The 20,254-nt window shown below is 42.0% G+C and overlaps 1 protein-coding gene across 3 annotated transcripts in view; it reads right to left on the minus strand.

Moving 5' to 3' along the window:
• The window catches only part of TBXAS1 (thromboxane A synthase 1), a 542,795-nt gene that overhangs the window by 159,841 nt on the left and 362,700 nt on the right, over positions 1–20,254 (minus strand). For all 3 annotated transcript variants that reach the window (XM_086952948.1, XM_086952950.1, XM_086952949.1), the window contains 2 exons: positions 4,179–4,295; positions 990–1,078 (listed from right to left, as the gene is read on the minus strand). In XM_086952948.1, coding sequence (XP_086809074.1) covers positions 990–1,078; positions 4,179–4,295 — 206 coding nt within the window. The remainder of the gene's footprint in view (positions 1–989; positions 1,079–4,178; positions 4,296–20,254) is intronic.

The following is a 20,254-nucleotide window of genomic DNA, read 5'->3' on the forward strand; positions in this document are numbered from 1 at the left end:
CTATTTTTGCAGGTAAAGCAAACTCCAAAATGCCCATAGAACCTCCACTAACTCTAAATTTGCTCATATAAAATGTTGCAAATCCACAAGCCATTCCGGATAGGAAATTTCCATGACATGACGATTTGGCACATCTTTGTTCAACTCATGTGTTAATAAATGCTCACTTTTGGCAATTAGTTTGGTCTCAAGTTAACAAAATCTTTAAAATCCAAACCTCATTTTCTCCTTGTAACGTCTTTTTAGGCTCTATCACCTTTTTAGCCCCTTTCACCATCTGACTTCAAACTAGTCGATTTATTATTAGCAATAGCCCTTCACTTAATAGCTTCCAATTGGAAGCAGGCCGACAAAGTCACTTTTAGAGCATGGTCGAATGCCGTTTGTTTTCACCACAGACTTGATACTAATTACGTTACTCCCGTATCTATGTCCATTAAAAGAGCTCTTTTATGGCTTCCTCTAACTACATAATTAACCTGCATTGCCTTATTTAGTGCTATACCGGTTAACTCTTCTGATGAAGTTCGGAAACCTCCATGATTCACTTGTTGTCTTTTTATTCAATCACATATGTTTTCACGGTTGCTCCTTTCGTTGTATTTCTTATTACAGTTTATTGTTTATTTTTTAAATGTCTTTTTATGCCTATAGAGATTAATTCTAGGTGTTATTCCTATTTTTAATGTTATAATGTTACAATTCACTTCTTTTCCCTTGTTTTTACTCCCTCTCTGAATCTCCCCCCATTTCTTTTTCACCTTTCATAAAATGTTATTTGATAAGGATTATACTCTTGATGTATTGTATATTTTTGTCTATGCTGTTTCCTCTCTGATCCTTTGTTATTTCTTAATAAACTTAAATGTACAAAATAAAATGCGTTGTATATCACACCTTTATGCGGACGTTTGATCCCTCTAAGCAATTCTTATAAACAGCATGGCTCAGCAGTCCTCTTTGTACTTCCTATTTTTTTCTAATCTTACCTGTGGATATCACATGTCTTCCCTGAGTCAGCATAGGTTTTGAGCTTGCTTTCCAAGACATCACAGGCTTGATTTATTAAAGGACACAGCTAAAAAAACAGAAAGTGAGCAGATAAGTTATTTTAACTCTAATGAAACATTTATCTAATTCCTTTTGAGTGTTTTTTAACTGTTCATAAGATATGGAACAAAGTGTCTCAAACATGCTGTACTTACTCCAAGTGCACATTCACTGTTTGATTACTTTTGTCGGGAGTTACTCAATTAAGTGGACATCCATTTCAGCTCTTTTGTCTCTTTTCAGAAGGATGGTCAATAGAGGAACCTTATAAAAGGTTTGGGGACTGAGTGCTAAACCTTTGTGTGCCCGATGGAACTCCTCCACTGGCCCAGCTGCAACTGGACCGCCATATTTTAAGTTTCCTGCTGGGTTGTGGGGATTTTTGGTAAGAAACATCCCAGGTGCATGTGTTTTTCAAATGGTGACATTAGTGCAGACAACGCAGTGCATGAGCAAGGCGAAAACAGCAGCTCCTATTATGGAATCCCTGGTCATGAAGAGCAGTCAATTAAAGCCTGATCTTGTGCATAAAGGTATCAGCACAAGAGAGTCCCATAGGACAAGTATTTCAGTAGGATATAGGCCCAGGTTCTGTGGGGCATACTGGGTTGGTCTTTGCTATAAGTTATACGGCCATGCAAAGGTGTCATGGCGATTCCTTTAGATTGGTTTTCAAAGAGAAAGTGGGGGACTGTCTTTTGAGAATAGAAAAAGCACTGCCCCTGATGCACTGGAGGTTTTCTCCCAGCATGAGAGACATTTTTCATTTTATTCCTCTAGGACATGAAAAGAAATAATGGACATGGCATCTGGAGGCCCGCTGCAAGTAGGCTACACCATTTACACCAGCCTGGGGGGTAAAGGGGATGGCCCCAATGGAGGAGCGAGAGCTAGCTGTGCCAAACGGTATCCCCAACCTCTTAATGAGTCGTGTTAGAAGTTGGCAGACAAGTCAGTCACCAATTTGTGGCAGCTATCGTACTATCGCCAGCCTCTAAATGACCCCCCTGTCTTTCCAGTCTTTGACCTCTACAAGGATGGATAATCTCTGCTAGTAACCCCTGGAGGTGACCTAATTTGTCATAGGTTGTGGCATTTTTGTAGCCAATGATATTTAACCAATTATTGCTTGTAAATAAACTTTGCCATGCCCAACAATTCTTTTGTTCTGTTGGCTTCTTTTCTTGCTTCCTCTTTGTTTACTAATTACCTCTATTCCATAAGCGAATGGAAGAATAGAAAACTGGTTCAATTGCAACTCAACATAGAGACTGGTAATGGTGCCCACATGGGAATAAATCCTGCAGACCAAACCAAACCACTGTGCCTTGTGAGTAGGGGTTGTTCACTTGTGAAAATAAGGATAGTGCAACATGGCTGGTACTTTATTGAAACAAAGGTTGCAAACCTGTTTGTGAACTGGCTCCAGAACTAGAGTCGCTGGCATTGGTTTGTGACTGGGATTCTGATAGCTCCCTAAATCAACAGATCAATTTAGCAGTAAATATGTTCTTTCCCGAAATTAAGCTCCAGTGCAGGACTTAACATTTTCTCTAACACTAATTCTAGTCATTGCAGCTTGTAGCCCAATCACTTCATAAAAAATACTAATAATATTATAGTACTGAATGAGTCTGACTGCTATGGCGTTGTCAGGTTTCATTAAGCGATGCTTATGTGAGAGGTATTTAGTTGACCCACATTGACTGCCAGGAGGCGTTGCCAGGTAACAGCTATCTGAACAGACCACTGGGAGAGCTGCAAGGCTTTTACAGTGAAACCAGTATCTGGCAGGACCAAGGCATGTCCCATCTGAAGGGGAGGATTCATTGTCCTGCTTGTGTGTAAGTGGCCAAACTAAACCCACAACATGAATATAAAGATGCGTACTAAGTGTTGTCTGAATTTGTGTAGATTATGAGATGATAACAGTTTGAGCTACCTAACTGACTGAACATAAGCAGGTTATTTCACCCCAAGTCCTCCACTCCATCCTTAACGTAGTGCTGGCTGCTGATTGGCCTCTCTGGGCTTTGAGGAGCTGGATCGTCCCAACTTCGCTCACTGCTAAAGGTTCAAAGATGGCTTGTCCATGACAGCCTTGGAGCTTCTAAGGACAGTCACGAAGCGGGGCTTGACCTGGGTTTGTGAATGATGTTCCAGTTTGGAATGCTCAAGAGGAAGGATCCTTTTCTTACCATATGTTTCAGTATGTTCAGTCCCCTAGAATAGTACCGGCCCTCATGTTCTAATGATGGTGAGGAGGAAGCCACAAAATGAAAGATTACCGTATATTTTTTTAAAGTATTTATTTTGATTCCAGCAAGGATTTGGACGATGGCCTGTACATGGAATTTCACAAGGATTTGTTTGGCCTTCTTATTGATGGTTGGAGATGCACTTTCTGGCAGAAGACCTGAGCCTTCCACTAATGAATATTTAAATATTCACCTAAAAAGAGATGTATTGCAATCTGTAAGTTTTCAGTCAGGGTAGTCTTCATTTTCCTTGTAGGAGTCTCTGTTTGCGCAGTCGGTGTGCACAGTCTGTTTTCACATGCAGCTTCTTACTGTTGGTTATTGATGTTATCATGAAATGGATTGAAATGGGCCCACTAGAACTGGAGAGCTGGAAGCTCTGGTGGACCAATCATATCTACCACCGTTGGAATTCAGCATGTTTACATTTGACCACACATACAGATACACAGACTATGATGAGGCTTTTAGCAGATTGAAGTATTTTATTATTTGTGGGATGAAGTCCTTCGACATGTAAAATATTGACAATTTCACTTAATTTTGAATAATTAAACAATCATTTCACACAAAAGCAATTAGTATACATCTATCAGAATTTTATAGCAATTCGTTCCTTAAACACCATTCCATATCTCCAAATAATGTAGGCAATTTATAGAATTTCTTCTTGGTATGATGTGATGTATGGAGCACCATCTTAACAAGAAGGATTATTAATATAGCTTCCATAGCAGATCAGGGTGAATTTGTTCTGTATTTAGAAGAGTATACATTGAATAGATATCTTGGGCAAAGCTATACCTGTCTTGAGCATCGATGCCACCAATAAGTCTGAGTAACTTCCAGCCAATGCAAAATATGTCTTACCTCACTTAGCTTGACTGAGTTGAAGGCGGGGATAAGGGAGCTCCGTACTTGCTTCCACCGCTCATCTCGCAGGAAGAGGAGGCTGTCGCACATCAGTTTTGGGAGCAAACTGGATTGCTGGTGGAAAGAGGAATGGGACAATCACTCTGGTCTATACCACAAGGTTTAGAAGCCGCAAATGACCTTAAGAGCAAGGGCGCTTAAAGTTATTGCATCAAGTTGATCCCAATTATTGGGCGATCCGTAGAGTTTTCCAGTTCCTTACGTTTCAGCCCTCATAGTGTTTCTCTGCAAACTGGCACAATTTCCTTACAAAGGCAAAATGGCTCTGAAAAAAGATGTTTGGTTTTCTCAGAAGACAACTTTAAAACCATTGTTCTTTGACCTTTTAAAATAGAAGGATGTTGATTATCTTTTTTTTTTTGTTTCATCAACTTAAAAGGGGTGTGCAAGTTGTTATGTTCACATGCTAATATGCATTAACATAGTGACCTATGGGTAGTAATATTAGTATCTGTGTGAATCACAGCACGTTTTCAAATGAAAAACTTCACAAAATCCTATAGCAATAGTCTATTAGCTGCATTGGAGAATTCTGCAAGTCTATACTGCAAAGTTCCTTTGGCAGGACTTGGCGAGTAAATTAAGGTATATTTGAAAACTGCACCTGAAATTTCATGCATCTGAACTGTGCAGTAAGCGTGGTAGAGCAATTATGCAGTGTATTATTGAATATCCAAGGAAGAAAATCTAGGACAGTAGACGAGCATTCCTGGAGCTATAGTGAAATTATTATCAGTATATATTCTATTCTGTCGTTTTGATATAGCAGATTGTAGTGAAAGAGCCACTCTTGTGGTTTGGCACCCTATGATGACCTTCGACTACCACCATTTTAAGTGACTTTGGTGTGTTATTTAACCCTAGCCTTAATGTAGGACTGTCCTGCATATGCCTGCTTCTCTTCTGTTTGCAATCTTGCTGTCTTTTAGTGGGAGCTGTCACGGAGTAGAACAGTACTATTGGCTTTGACATGGCCTCATGTTATCTTGTTTTCTGAATTTGCCTCACTTCAAGTTGTTTGGGTTAATTATGAGTTCTTACTATTGGCTTTGACATGGCCTCATGTCATTTTGTTTTCTGACTTTGCCTTGCTTCAAGTTGTTTGGGTTAATTAAGAGTTCTTACTATTGGCTTTGACATGGCCTCATGTCATCTTGTTTTCTGACTTTGCCTTGCTGCTCGCACGTAACTGCAAAGTGGAGAGGGCATGTTTCTGCTCCTCACTTGTTTTTCGCTCTTCACTGACCAGAGTGAACTGGATATTATCTGTAGAATGTGCAACTCTGCCTCGAAGTCAAAATACAGGAGCTTGGCCAGCCTCCGTCTTGGCCTGGACGCAGACTGGTACAGCCAGCTCGGTTCCTTCTCATGAGAAGGGTTTGAGGTTTTATAGAAGTTTGGTCTTACGTTTAGTAAAGGTATTTAAGCTGGGAACCTTCGAGGGCTAGATGGAAGTTTACCACAGAATAGACATATTGCTGTGGAGGTGACAGAACTTGAAACCTGCCTGAACTCCTTCCTGGGCTTTTGACGGGCTTCCCCCAGCTTGAGTTTGCAAGGATGATGCAAATTAAATCGGTGAGGTGTTCCTAACCATTTTTGTATATATTTTCTACTCTTTGCTACTTGTATATACTTTTTTCTAATTGTACATTTAATTGTTCACTTGATATTTGGGAATCTGCATTTACTGATATATTTGGCCTACCGTTCTAAAATGTTGCATTAATAAACGTTTGTTATTTTACATGCACTTGGATTTTTTTTCTTACCTCGCCTTAAGGGAGTGCTGGGTCTTTGCCTCGACTTTTGGGAGTGTTGCTCAAACATGTATTATTTAAAGGTGCAGTGGTAAACTTGCCTCACCTAAAGGGAGTGCTGCTTAAAGTATATTATTTAAAGGTGCAGTGTAATATTTGCCTCCAAAGTGGGAGTGCAGGGTTTGGTGTGGCTTATTGCTAAAAAGTCACATTCATTACACATGGCTACCCAAAGGCCTCCAAGCGCTTCATGAGGTCATTTGGGTGCAAGGCATATCTTAATTTTGATTACTACGGGTTATCAATTATTTTTAAGGTAACTATTCATAGCTATAAATCCCCAGGTACCTGTACATCAAATTTCACAATTTTGCTGTCCCACCTGCCCAAATTAAGAATGTACACAATATACTGCTAAGATAACCACAAATACAAAGTATTTTTAAACAAGCTTTCGCCGAAAGGAATAACATCTTCCCTAACCATGGCATTACTTTTGCAAACAACAACTCTTGTTTCATTCTCCTTCAGAAATGAAGCCTCAATCTTTGCCTTTTCTTTGGTCATTTAGAAAGACTAAAATGAACTACTCGAATGCTAACTTCACGAAGATTTATCTAACTTTATACATAATTAAACATATAAAATCCAAAACATTCACCATTCTGCACGGCAAAATTCTGCTCAGATGATTTCAATTGGAGGATCTTATGTTTGGTGTCTCCCTGAATGGTTTAAATATAGGTTTCACCTACAGATAAACAGAAAAACTTAAAACCTGGTCAAAATACTATCCAGCTTTGTCTCCAAAGTAGGTCTGCCAAGGGTTTCCTATTGCTTTTATTCAAATCGTGGATGTCATAAAAACCTACAGTACTTTCATCCAGTTTATTTAATCTTTTATGTTATCTAGACTATTTTAATAGCACAATCTAGTAACAAGGTTAACAACAGAACAATCTTTGACATGTTTAGTGAAATTATAGGACCACTGTTTAGGAGGAGCTTAGCATTCTGTGATTGTGCCATTTAAGTACGCAGATACATCATTTTTTTTTATTTAGAAGTGAATACTTTGTGAAAGTATTTGTATCATAATTTTTCATCTTGGCTTTGCAGTCATGTATCTCTGTTATCGAAACAGCCCTCTAGCATCCTTTTTCTAACGCAACCAAAAATCATTTGTCTCTTTGTTTGGCAGTAAGAGCTATTTTACCTGCCCTTTGAATCATTGCTCTCCCAATTCAGTGGCCTGTATCCCTAAGCTTCCACTTACACAGATCCTGATCTTTCTCCAGTTCGATTTAGTTTACTTCTCAAAAGTCAATTGCTCTTAATTCTTCTGCAACACTGATTTATGCACAGCTCTCACACCCTCCATATGAGTCTTGCAAAGGTTTACAATTATATTCCAAAAATTCTATTATTACGCTAGCGGAGACGTGGTTATGTACTCTCTTTAATGCCATCATTTTGATTCGAATCACAGTCCAAATGAAACAGCTAAAAAGTAGTATATTGTTAGTAGTGCTGTAGTGTTCTCAGTGATGTCAGGGAAAGTAGCTGAGGAAAGCATAAAAATGTATGTGAATTCGATCACGCCAACCGCGGAATCCTTGAGGAACAAAAAAAGGTTGACCATAGAGAAATGAAGACAATTTTTGGGCGGAGGTATCATGTTTGGGGTAATATCGTTGTAGGGAAAGCATCTCTGCTCAAATTATCTATTTACCACAACTACTCTATGTAACACTAAATACCTCATTCTACTTGGCGGACGCATTCTTTAAGGAACTGGAGGGCGAACTGAGACGATTGCTTTGGGATGAAGTAATCTGTGAATAACACTATCAACTGTTTACACAACAACTGATATAGGAGGAATAGCATTTACCAATGTTCATGAGCACTGCCAACTGGACTGAGCCTCTCAGTTGGCAGCAGCCAACAAGTATGCGTTTCAGGACTTGAAAGATCCATTGGAATGAATGAATGGATAGGAAAGGGAGGGGACCTACGTACATTATCTGTACAATGGAAGAGACACTGAGAACCTGCCGTGCCCAACTACAGCAATGAGAAAATATGAGAAATTACCATAGAGGTGATAGGACGGCATAAAATGAAATCATGAAGAACCTCACAATGGTGCGGTGAAGGGATGGGGATACACAGCACATCTGAAGGGGTTACAGCAGTGCAATGTTATAGGTATTTCAGAACTGGGCACCATAATCGGAACTGAAGGGATAAAACGTTTTACACAGCTTCAGGAAGACTAGGAGCTCAGCCCCTCCCAACAATACAAATACCTATAACTGACAGATGGCATCCAGACACTGGAGGAAGACTGGACAAATGTTGCAGAAGAATCCCCTCCAGAAAAGACACCTTCTGGGCGAAGAATTCACTTAGTAGACAAGATCACTAATCTATAAAACAATCCTTAACAACATCCCTAACAACCAACTACAAGATAGATGATAACGGCTAGGGAGACGCGATTCAATGCCCACGAGAAGCTACAATCAGGTCAAACTTTAGATTGATCGAACTAAAGATACTGCACAGGGCATCCTACCGCAGGAGTCGCCTTCACAAAATTGGCCTGTCCCTTTGGTACTCCTGCCTTAAATGCAGAGTAGCAGAAGGTCTTTTCATGCTGTCGCTGTGGGAGTGCACCCCTATTAAGGAGTACCGGGATTGCAACAAAATGGAGACGACCGGAACGCCTGGAATGCACTCCAACTAGCACCTAAAAACGTAATAGTGCGATCTACTCTCAAGATACAATACCATTTACTATGGATTGGGGTCTTTGGTAGCAAACAAGACTGGGGAGCGCAAACAACACCAACTGTGGAGAAATGGTCAAGAGGTATGCACATATGCATGGAAGCAGAAAGATAATTTGACAATGCGATGGGATGTCCGTAGAAGTTCCAAAAATGATGGGGCTCATGGAGAACATGAGCCCCATCTACAGATTGAAGACTAAAAAATGGGAAAACGCAATGAGCTGTTATTCTACAAAAGGAGAAATAAGTTGGCACATACTGTGCACCTGACCTGTAGGAATGTCGGGGAATTACAATGGAGCATATAGTGCTGATGATACATGTACCTTGTTAAAACAGACAATTACTCTGTTAAGTAAAGAAGAACATTAATTTAAAAAGTTATAAAAAAATTCATGTATGTCAATTCGGACAAGCAATTTCACAGATTAAGTTAGTTATCTTCAGACTTAATCCTCATACCACAAAAGCATACAACCATTATTGATCTGTCTTAAATGGCAAAGTAATCTATCAGTCTAATTAGACTTTCCTGTAAAATTGATCCACCTGCCTTGTTTAAATCCCCAAACGTGTTGCATCACTGTACCTCCAGTTTTGACCTCCACTGATAACGGAGGCCTGTATTTTGGGCTCAGCCTCCATCTTTGTTGGGGTGCTCGTCTGTACATGGGGGTACTGGGGTTCTTTAAATTACATTTCCATATTAGACTGTTACCCCAGTGTATGTGGAGAGCATATTAGGGGTGTGACACTTAAAAATAAATACAACCTTGGCTTGGTAGTTGCAGATGGGGACCCTGAGTTGGGTATGCTATGTTTGTGTCGGTTTTTCTGTCATCCTGAATTCACTAAGAGGGTTTAACTTTTTCATTTTTGGATCAGGCATTTAAATATATCCAAGCACAGGTTTACAAAGATTTAACATGATGGTTGCTTCACTTTTTTTGATGCAGCCACATCGTGAAATCCTTATTTGATATTTTCAAAGCAACGCAAATGTCAATTTGTGTGACTTTGCAAGAAAAAGTAACGCAAGGCAGCGAAGGTAGCTTTGTTCAACTGGGCTGGGCAAACCCATCCCGATATGACCCCAACCCCAAATTCTTTACCCCGTCCCCTGATAGCCACCATCATATCATCAAACTATTTGAATACTGACAATACCCTATTTATCTGGTGAAATCTAACTTTGGCTCAACTCGAGGAGGACTGCTATTAGGCTTCTGTGAGAAGGCCACAATACAATACATGGCTCAAAGTTAACCTTCCCACATCCTATCCTGTGGTCATGGAATTCAGCCGTAGCACCAAAAAGCTAGGGGTCATAGCTTAATGCAAAATAAATGACTCACTTGGAAACTATGCCAAGTGCAGTGCTCTGTCAGCTGAAAAAACAAAAACACATTTTTACCACTCATCCAAAGGAAGATCAGGATCTAGTGGTAGCCACGTCACCTGATCCACAGATCTCAGTGGGTTTGAAACAGAGAGCCCATGTGTCTATCATGAGCCAATCACTGCACAGGTTGTCCAGGCCATGGTTGCAAATGTAATGCTCAAAGCTTTGTTAGACAATATCCCAAAACATTAGGGTCACTAAGTCCATAGATCTGTTCCTCGAGAGGAAATCACATTGAGAGAGATGGTTTGAAATGTATGTTGTTAAGAATGCAAATCATCCAAATATGGAAGCATTCATTATTTCTTGCAGCACAGCACATTCTGAAGAGAAAGTGTTGAGACTGGTTCAGGCTACCAAAGGGTGTGGCAGGGACACATCAAGGCAATGACCTTCACTGCCTCAATTCATGAAGGACCTCAAGCCATGGCTCTTTGACTGAAATGCAAACCCCCTACCCCCCAGTGCCTTGAGACCCTAACAGGTGATTAGTCGTGCTCTATAAGACCCCCGATTGATTGATTGATTGATTGGAGGAGTTCACGAACCTGCCAGACAGGCCATAGTGTTCCTTAAAGGGGAAAGTATTGCTGCTTTCCACGTTCTCCAGGACGAAAAGGTCCTGAAGGGAATGTCCACTCTATGCTGCAGTTTCAGGGATTTCCAGAGGATAACATGGAACCACCACTTGGACTCTGGAGCAAACACAGTGCACATGCATGTCGAAAGACACACCCAAAGCGTGCTCTTGATGGGGAGAGGGGTGAGAGGCTAGCAGTCATACGAAACAGAGCAAAGTTCACTCAAGGAGATCTTCTCCCGGGGTATAGGTATAAAAGCCTGTATCTGTGTACTACACATCCGCACACCACCAACCAGTCTGGAGGAGGCTACCTTAACCTGCACAGCCCTATGCTCTGTTGAGGAGAGCAGAATTAAAATGTGGACTAGTCTATGCGTACTCTTAGGATGTCAAGTTCCCTGGGGAAAAGGCACAAAGCAGAATGACAGAAAGTGTTTGGGAGTTCAGGTTACTTGGCAGTGTGCAAGACTTGTGTTACAACGATATGCTAAACCTCCTTTGAAAAAGATAAACAAAAATAATTCAGTAGGTCATTAGCCGCAATAAGTGATTTATTTACTGTGACTGAATGTTGCACTTTCCATGAAGGCAAGTGGATTTTAGGTCTTTGGCTAGCACATGTCGAACCGAGAGTAAAGTCGCATTTCCAATATTACACTGCATTCTAGCATATCAGTGGGACTTCCGGTTTTTGTTGTCTTACCTTTACTCTGAAATATCTCTTATCATTGCCATGCAAGCCTCCATTCAGCCCTTTTAACCAGACAACACAGGTCCCTTTTGTAGCGGGGCCTGGTTCTAATGGCAGATTCAGCACGTAGACACCCCTCCCCGCCTTCCTGCCACCTACATCCTGGGTCCAGTGATCCACCCCTGCAAACTCTGCTTCTTTGCTCCTGGCAGGAAGATGCACCACAGTCACAATGTCTGCTCATTGGCTGCATCATATCTGGAGGAGGTGCCTCACAGCAAGGCCCCACCCTCACTTTTTTAAACATATTTTTATTGCTTTTCAGAACCATACCCTCAACCCAGTGGACATCGGTACATAGTTTGCTTTTGTTAAAAACGTAAATGGCATAATATTAGGTCCACCGCCTTATCCCTACAAACTAAAGAAAGGCATTTACTTGTTCATTTAACTGGGCCTGACCAAGCTCATATAGTGCTTATTGGCTTTAAAATCACAGTTGAATAACCTGCGAGGGGGGAGGAGGGGTGGGAGAAGAGGGAAGGAGAGAGAGGAATCGGGCGTGCCAGACAAAGGAGCCACATCTCTTACCCCTGTAAGGCAGACTCCTGAAGCTGAGAAAGAGGATTTGCCATAATAGTCCATCTCCCAGTGCTAGTCGGCCTGCAGCGCCACTCAAGTGGACAGTGCAGCGGAGATTACCATTGTTCGAAAGGTGCTGGGTCCACTACTGAAGGTGACAGTGACTGACACCTTCGTTGTAGTGGAAACAGCTGAAACTGGAGTGGCTCCCCTTGAAAGGCTTTATGAAATTGTCCTTGTAATTGAAGGTGACATAGAACGTACCATAAAAGGTTTTTTGGGGGAAAATCTAACGACTACTTATGATATTTTGTTGGCAGAGGTCAACTGGCTCCCACCTTTTGTCATGGCCTCTCCACAAGAGGAGGAAGTGATCCTCCCCGCTTTTGCGCAAACTGTGACAAAGGAGCTGGCGCTGCAGTTTGCAGAAGATTGGGCTAAGGCGCCTGCGCCGGCGTTGTACCATACTCACTGTGGATGGGACAAATTTTCCCCTCGACATGAGATCCCTTTGCGGTCCATGCCACAGCCACAACCCCAATACCCCATACGGCGAGAGACGAAAGCTTCTGTAGCCGAAATCCTTGAACAATTGGAATATCAAGGTGTAATTGAAATATCTGTGTCTCCGATGAATAACCCACTTTTTACAGTAACCAAGCCAGATGGCTCGTACCGTTTGGTATTGGATTACTGCCAGTTAAACTCACATTGTCATATGTGTGCAGTGCAGAATACTCACAGCTCTGCTCTTGTGGATAATCTTGTGCGTAAAAGGTTCAAAACCACTCTTGACATTTCCAATGGCTTCTTTGCCCATAACTTGTCCCCCCTTAGTAGTCAGTGGACGAGTTTTACCTGTGGCGGCAAACAACGCCAATTTCTTCGTTTGGCCATGGGCTGCAAGAATAGCCCAGGCGTTTTTGCTGCCCGAATAGTCTCTCTGCTTGAGAGACTCGACGCAGATGCATGTTGGTATGTGGGTGACATTTATCTCACAGACGACGAGTTATGGTCGCATCTGTGCCATGTTGACCACATAATTTGCCGTTTTGCGGACTTTGGCTATAAATTCAACTTTGCGAAATCACGTATTGCAGAGTACACAGTGTTTTTCTTGGGCTACGAGCTCAACAATGAAGGTAGAGGCTTGGCTCCTCACTTCTTGGAGAAATGCTTACTTTTGCGCGCTCCCACAACGCTGAAAAAGCTACCATCCTTACTGGGCTTTTTGAATTTCGGACGTACATACATTCTGGAATATGCATAGCGTATCAAGTCACTCTATGCATTGATACAACCTACTTTTTTCAAATCGTGCTGGCTGCCAGAACAGTCAGCCATCTTGCAATCTTTGCAAGCTGACCTACTTGAATCTAAGTTCTTGTTGACTCGTGATAACCACACCAACCTGGTAATAAGAATCATACCAGGTGCGGTGGGTTACACGTACCTCACTTTTAATGAGGGAGACAGTTCCTATTGCTTACAAGTCACACCTGTACACTTCGGCCGAGTTGCAGTTTTCCACTGTGCAAATGGCAATTCTTGAGGAACGTGCACTGTCGCAGGGAAAATGCATTGTGGTTGTATCTCCGTATCCTGCCTTGGAGGCAGTGACGAAGGCCAGTGTACCAAATTCCAAGGCTTTGCACCCACGGTGGATACAATGGGATACATCCTTGACATCCCCGGATGTGACGTTCATTTTGGATTCCTCTTTGCAGACTCAAGAGTTTTTGCAGAATGAGTTTGTTCATCCTGCTCCGCTGACTATGTTCCCACTTGATGATTTTCGTTGTATCATTTACACTGATGGAAGTGCGCAAGCGGATACGGCTTCCTTCTAGGCACGCGTATTCCACGGCCTGAGCAATTATGGTTGGTACGATGGTGGATTGTGAATTCAAGTCCGATGTCGTGCATACACAGACATTAGGGGACTGTACCGCCCAGTTGGCAGATCTACGTGCTCTGATGCTTGCATTGGAGTAAGCTCCAGTGTGACTACTCTTATTGTGAGTGATTCTTATTGTGAGTGATTCTTTTACTGTGTACAGTCTTTCATAGACAATCTACCCTTTTGGACTCAATTGTTATCGTGACTCCAAAGCTCGCACAATAAAACATAAAATGATCTGGGTTCGAGTGGTGGAGCTAAAAGAACGACTCCCACTCATTTTTGTAATTCACACAATAAAACATAAAATGATCTGGGTTCGAGTGGTGGAGCTAAAAGAACGACTCCCACTCATTTTTGTAATTCATACTCTGGGTCATCAGTGCTTGGGAGTTCACGCTGTTGGCAATTGTATCGCGGACGAGGCTGCGAAGACAGCAGTAGCAACATTTGCAGTGGCAGCGGTTACACATTCCAAAAGTAAGATTGATGATGACATCTTGGCAGCTATTGCCGCAACTGAGAAGGGAGGTAATTATCCTAAGGGTTTCCCTTCGAAGTACTCTTATCACTTAAGTCCCGATAAAGTTCCTTATGTGAGAATTAACGACATTGGTAACAGACTGATTCCCAACGCGGACCGCAGACAGGCTTTGATTACAGCAGCTCACGCCGGGATGGCTTCGGCACATGCCAGTGTGTCAGCTACTGTATCTCTCCTTCAGCAACAATATTGGTGGCAGGGTTTGTACAAACAGACATGTGATTTTTTCCTTCAATCTGGCATTTCTCGGCAAATTAAACCTTCTTCTGCTGCACGCCCGCCCCAAACTTAGTTGTACATATCAAATAAGCTACATGCTTGTGTTTATTTAGATCACTGCGGTTCTTTCTTCTCTGATACTGCGTATAAGTACATCTTAGTAGCAGTTGACTCTTGCACGCGCTTTGTCTGGGTGTGGCCTCAAAGAAGCGTTGATGCCAGAACTGTCATAAGAGATTTGCGTGTCTTTGTGGGAATTTTTGCATGTGGCACCTTCCATTCGGACCAGGGTCAAGCGTTCGCCTCTAAGGCGTACAAGGATGCATGGGTTCATTGGGGGCCAAGTCAAATTTTTGTCTCCATACAGGCCTGAGGGCAATAGTGTTGTGGAGCGGATGAACCGTAATTCAAAGCAATCATTGACAGCGAAGGTGTTAGGTGTTGGCAGAGAATGGCTTACCCACCTGAAGAGCGTAAAACGTGCACTAAATAATCTCCCTAGAAGGTCTCTGGGTGGGAGGACCCTATACAAAATGCTCTTTGGCATCAAGATGTTTGTTCTGGACCTTGATGGTCTGGACATGGCGGCGGGAGCCGCAACCTTTGACGTAGACGAACATTCTAATGTTTTGCAGAACCTACAAAAGACCAGAGACAGTCTTGCAAAGGAACACTTGCCCTCCACGTCTGAAGCTGCGTTGCAGATTCCGGTAGTCGGCTGGCTACCTACCCCAGGTTGGAGAACTGGTCTGAGAGAAGATCGACAACAAAAAGGAATTTGGTCCTTCCTATCTAGCTCCAGTTGGTGTGCAGGGTACAAGAACAGTCATTTTACCTCCTCTTCCTGGGTGAAAGGGTAACGGGTACATTTCAATTGACCATGCCAAACCACACAGGGTGGCCGATACTGTATAGTATGACGCCTGCGGTTTCATGTCCAGCAGTAGTGCGACACTCTGTTTTGGCTCCGGATCTTGCAATCGGGCCTGGTGTTGCCATTGAAATGAGTACGCATACAAATCCTATATTGAATCTACCTGCTGGTGATCCTCTTAATGACACTGAATATACTTACTCAACTGATTTGTCATGCCTGATTTGGAGACCCGTGTGGCTAATCAATACTGTTTTTCTTTTGACACTGGCTCATCCACATTAAAGACCCCTTCAAAAGTTTTGATTTTTGCTACCTGTTTTAAAAAACATTTTTTGATCCCACCTTGGATTTACATTTGGCTGGTGCTGATTGCAATTTTCTTGTTCATGACCATAGGATTTATGGTTTATTTTTTTCTTTTTATCAATGGACACTATGTTGAAGAAAGAACGTCAATACGAGTGACTGATGGAATTTAGGCCCCCCACTCCTCTTCGCACATTATGAAGAAGGACCAGACATTTTTGAATATAACTGCTTGGCCCATTTTAGATGGGATTGTATGGGATGCTGTAAAGTTCCAAATTCATGGTCCCACAGAGGTTATTAACGTTCCCAATGTACTCCATGTTTTTATGGGGGATGTGGTTAAACAAAATATTTGCTCTGATGATTGGGATGTAAAAGCAGTTAAAGCTTTATTTACTGATTTGAAATATTATGCTGCCTTCAATGCTGAAGATTTATATTCAGAGTCTGCGAATTATGGTGATTTGTACTGTTACCAATATTTTGGCAATCACTTTCTGCATAAGACTAGCTCATTTAGAAGCATGGTTAATATCACACAGTGGGAACATTGTCCTGCGCCAGTGGAAGGCAGCTCGAGAACATTTTCGAAAAAGTTTTCCTATTTCATTGATTTTGATCAATCCAACCCTAATTGACTGGAGAGTCTTTTTCCAAGGTTAGACTTACCCACACAACCTTACTTTAGTCGAAGTGCTTTATGGACCAGTTGGCTGTTGGGGGCTATGAACTGTGGAGAGAAACTTAGATCGGTTTGGTGTTCTAAAAGTTGGCAGGTGCAAGGCACTGAGGCTTTGCATCGTGCATGTCTCATTACAAACCATATGTTGTTTCTGAATGATACTATTTCACAAACCACATGCTTTGGATTGGCTACTTCTAAAAAATTAAATGCTCCTTCATTTCCTGGCTTGGGTTAATTCACCCATTGGAATAATTTTACCAGTACACCCCTGAGTGAAATACAGGCACTGTTTAGTTATTCCTCTTTTGATGTTTCCAGCATTAATACGGAAGGCTGGTTGCTATGGCAAAAAAGTGCAGATTCTTGCCAACACCGCTTTCTGAGTCTGACCCCTGGCTAAACGGCGGTTAAAGTTGATCCCCGTTTTCAGACTCACCATTCAGTCACCACCTATTCCATAGGCAAGTTGTGCCAGAGTTGGCTCAGACATTCATCCTTGGAGTCTGTTAAGTCGCATTTGTCTAAACTCACTGAAACTGTCGATTTAAATGATTTTGTGAAATGCCCTGCGAGTGGCAGATCGAGAAGATGGATATATGCTGCTTACAATGAAGTTTGGAAGCTATCTCAAATTGAAGCTGCTTCTAGGCTTAGGGCTATAGATCAGGCCAATTTAGAAAAAGTGCTTGCTGTTGTAGATAGTAGCATTAACACCCTTTCTTCACGGATTTACACTTTAGATAATATTGTGTCATCTGCGGGTGATATTGTACAAGAAGATGTTGCAGTGTTCTATCATTGGCAAAATTAATTGCGTTCTGTTATGCAGTTTGCCTGGACTTTGCAAACGTTAAAGAATGGTCGCGTTCCATGGGATTACATGAACACAAGCTTGTTATTTCTACCTTTTAATTTGACTATGAAACAGCAATTTATGTCAATGAAAGATGCCACGTTTTCCCTGTTGCATATTGAGAAATTAGAACCATTGCCTTTTTCTGTAGCGGAGGCAAATTCGGCTGATTGGCTCATCCACAGGTTAATAACCTTACAGTTCTCTCTTTTCAAATTCGAGAATTGCATGAAACACTATGCTACAGGCAGATTTGAGCCCCTGGGTGGAGCATATCTTCATGAAGTTTGGAATCTCCCATTCACTTACAGATGTTTGAGGGATGGTACAGAAGTGTTTTTGAATGGCGAAGATTGCATCACTACACCAGACCATTCATTAACATGCAGAAATCTTCAGGTGCACGGCTCGTGTAATATGATTGCACCAAATTTAGCGTGTGTTTTAAAAGGCACCCCAGTCCTGGCCATTACACCTACATTCACACTGCTTGTTAATGGTAGTTATTTATTATTAAATAATGAAGAGTGTTGTGGGATGCACGCCGATATTTCTTACATTGTTACCGTTTCCCAGCGTGTAACTTGTTGCAAGAATGTGTTGCTTCATCTTCCGCAAGGCAGGCTTTATGCTTCCATCTGGCCCTCGACTCCGACCTTGAAATCAGAGTTCAACAAGATGAGCAGAATAAGATTTCTTTTGTCCCAGAAGGAAGTTCCCCTTACATCTGCGCTTGAGACCTGTGTTCTTCACGTTGCAAATACTCGTACTGAAGTCAATGCCTTATTAAACACGGACTTGCCCTTGCACTTCGGTGCTTTGATCCACACAATCTTAAATGCCTCGACTACTGGCTTGGCACATTTTTCTTCAAAGTAGTATGCTCTGGCCCTGTTACCTCGTTTTAGACTATATTCGGTGAGATCCCTGCATTTTTTCATTCAACTTTTTTGAGTATCTTTGGAGGTTTCCTCTTGCTCCTGGCTTTGGGCACTGGCATTCTGCTTTTATTTTGTTTATTACAAAATGAATGCACAGTATGTGCCCCACGACGTACAGTCTCGACTGCTCCACCTGCGTACCGGATGCTACAATACTATGGAGCACTGCCTTTGGTGACTCTAAGTGTGGCGTATAGTTTATCCTTCCGGTTCTCTTTCTTCACTTGCGTGCAGCCTGTTTTCCATTGCCTGGATTGTGAATTCGAATGGGCCCTGGATTTGTGTCTCTGCAACACGGTGTCTCCTGTTCTGGATTTTGATCTACTAATGAGTCCCTTAGTTGCTCATGAAATAGACTGTTCTAGTACCGGGATTATGGCCTGCGCAGCGGCACATGGGCTTCTAGGCAATTGGAACATTTAGAATGCGGCCAATGACTTTCTGGATCGCAGTTATCTTGAAATAAGCCCGAGTTGTCCCCGGATGATGCTAGAGGCTCCGGCAATCGAGGAACATGTGTGTTCTTTCCCCTTGCTTAATTGGATGACTGAAATGTTCATGGATGAAAACAACGACTTCTTGTTGGAAGCAGTTGCAACATTTAGTGCTTACACATTGTTGGGACTGAAGTATGGATTTTTTTGCTTCAACACGTGCTAAACTCGTGAATATTTTACATTTTTGTCTTTATTTTTCCTTATATATTTGAGGTCTTTTCACACACCATGGCCACGTGTGTTTGTGTTCCTTGATTTGGTTTTTTGAATTTTCATTCCTAAAATATCAAATTTGGCCACATTACTGGACTTGGTTCTGTCTCCCTCAAAGTTGAACTCTGCATTCTACAATATTTGCCCTGAGTGCTGTGTGTTCACCGAACATGGGGGGTGTAGTGTGGTTTATGGGCCTCTTTCTGCGTGCATGTTAAGTTAGCATGGCTTATTAGGAGTTTAAACGCCATTTTTCCTTTTGCTGCTTTTTTGCACACAACACTGCTGAGCTGTTTTTGCAGAGTTAGCTTTGACGAAGGTCTATACATGGGAAAACATTTGTTTTTCGACATCTCTAGACATACATCGTGTCCCCAGTCTGTACAGTGGGTGCTAAGCCGCAAAGGTTATCGTAACGTGCAAGCCTGTTTATCGGCGTGTTCCTGTAACACATTCTAGACACAACAATTTGGCAGCTGCAAGCCGAGTAGGATTCTGGCACCTTTATCATAGCACACTTGCCAGAATTGAACACACTTGGAAGATTCCAGGCATGCAGAGAGACTAATCGATCCTGATGTAATTTACACTTACTGAGCGGACAGGTAAATGGGGTCCCCCTAAGAAAGCTCAAGAGACCTTCTATAGTTTTATAATACATAATTCCTAGATAGGGAGGGTGCTTGAAATAGGCGCTTTTATCACCTGTTGGCACTATCACTGTAATATGATTCCTCCTTTTGTATTTTATGGAATTGTAACCATGCAGACTGTATTCTTAATCATATGTATGCTTATGTTAATTAAAATACGGCGCTTGAGATCACGTAGTTAAAATAAACATTTTAACCTTACCGTGTCTCCATCTTACTCCTGTTGTGGACTGGTATGAGCGTATAGCAAAAGAGTGTTCTCATTTCCCACCATTCCTGAGATGGTCCTAAGTCGCATGTTCTAGGTTGTCTAATCATTGGTTTCTTTGCTTAGGACGAAGAGCTAATGTGACACTGATTGCTAGTCTGGTAGGGGATTTTGGGTACTAAGGTGAGTTTTGGCACACCCTAATTCACTGAGGTCCTAAGTCTCAATGCACAGTTCTGTGTCTGAGCAGAATCTCTGTAACAGTAGCGCTGGCATGGTTTAACGACAGACACAGGGA

This window comes from Lissotriton vulgaris, chromosome 1_2, assembly GCF_964263255.1.
Source record: "Lissotriton vulgaris chromosome 1_2, aLisVul1.2, whole genome shotgun sequence".
Taxonomy (NCBI): domain Eukaryota; kingdom Metazoa; phylum Chordata; class Amphibia; order Caudata; family Salamandridae; genus Lissotriton; species Lissotriton vulgaris.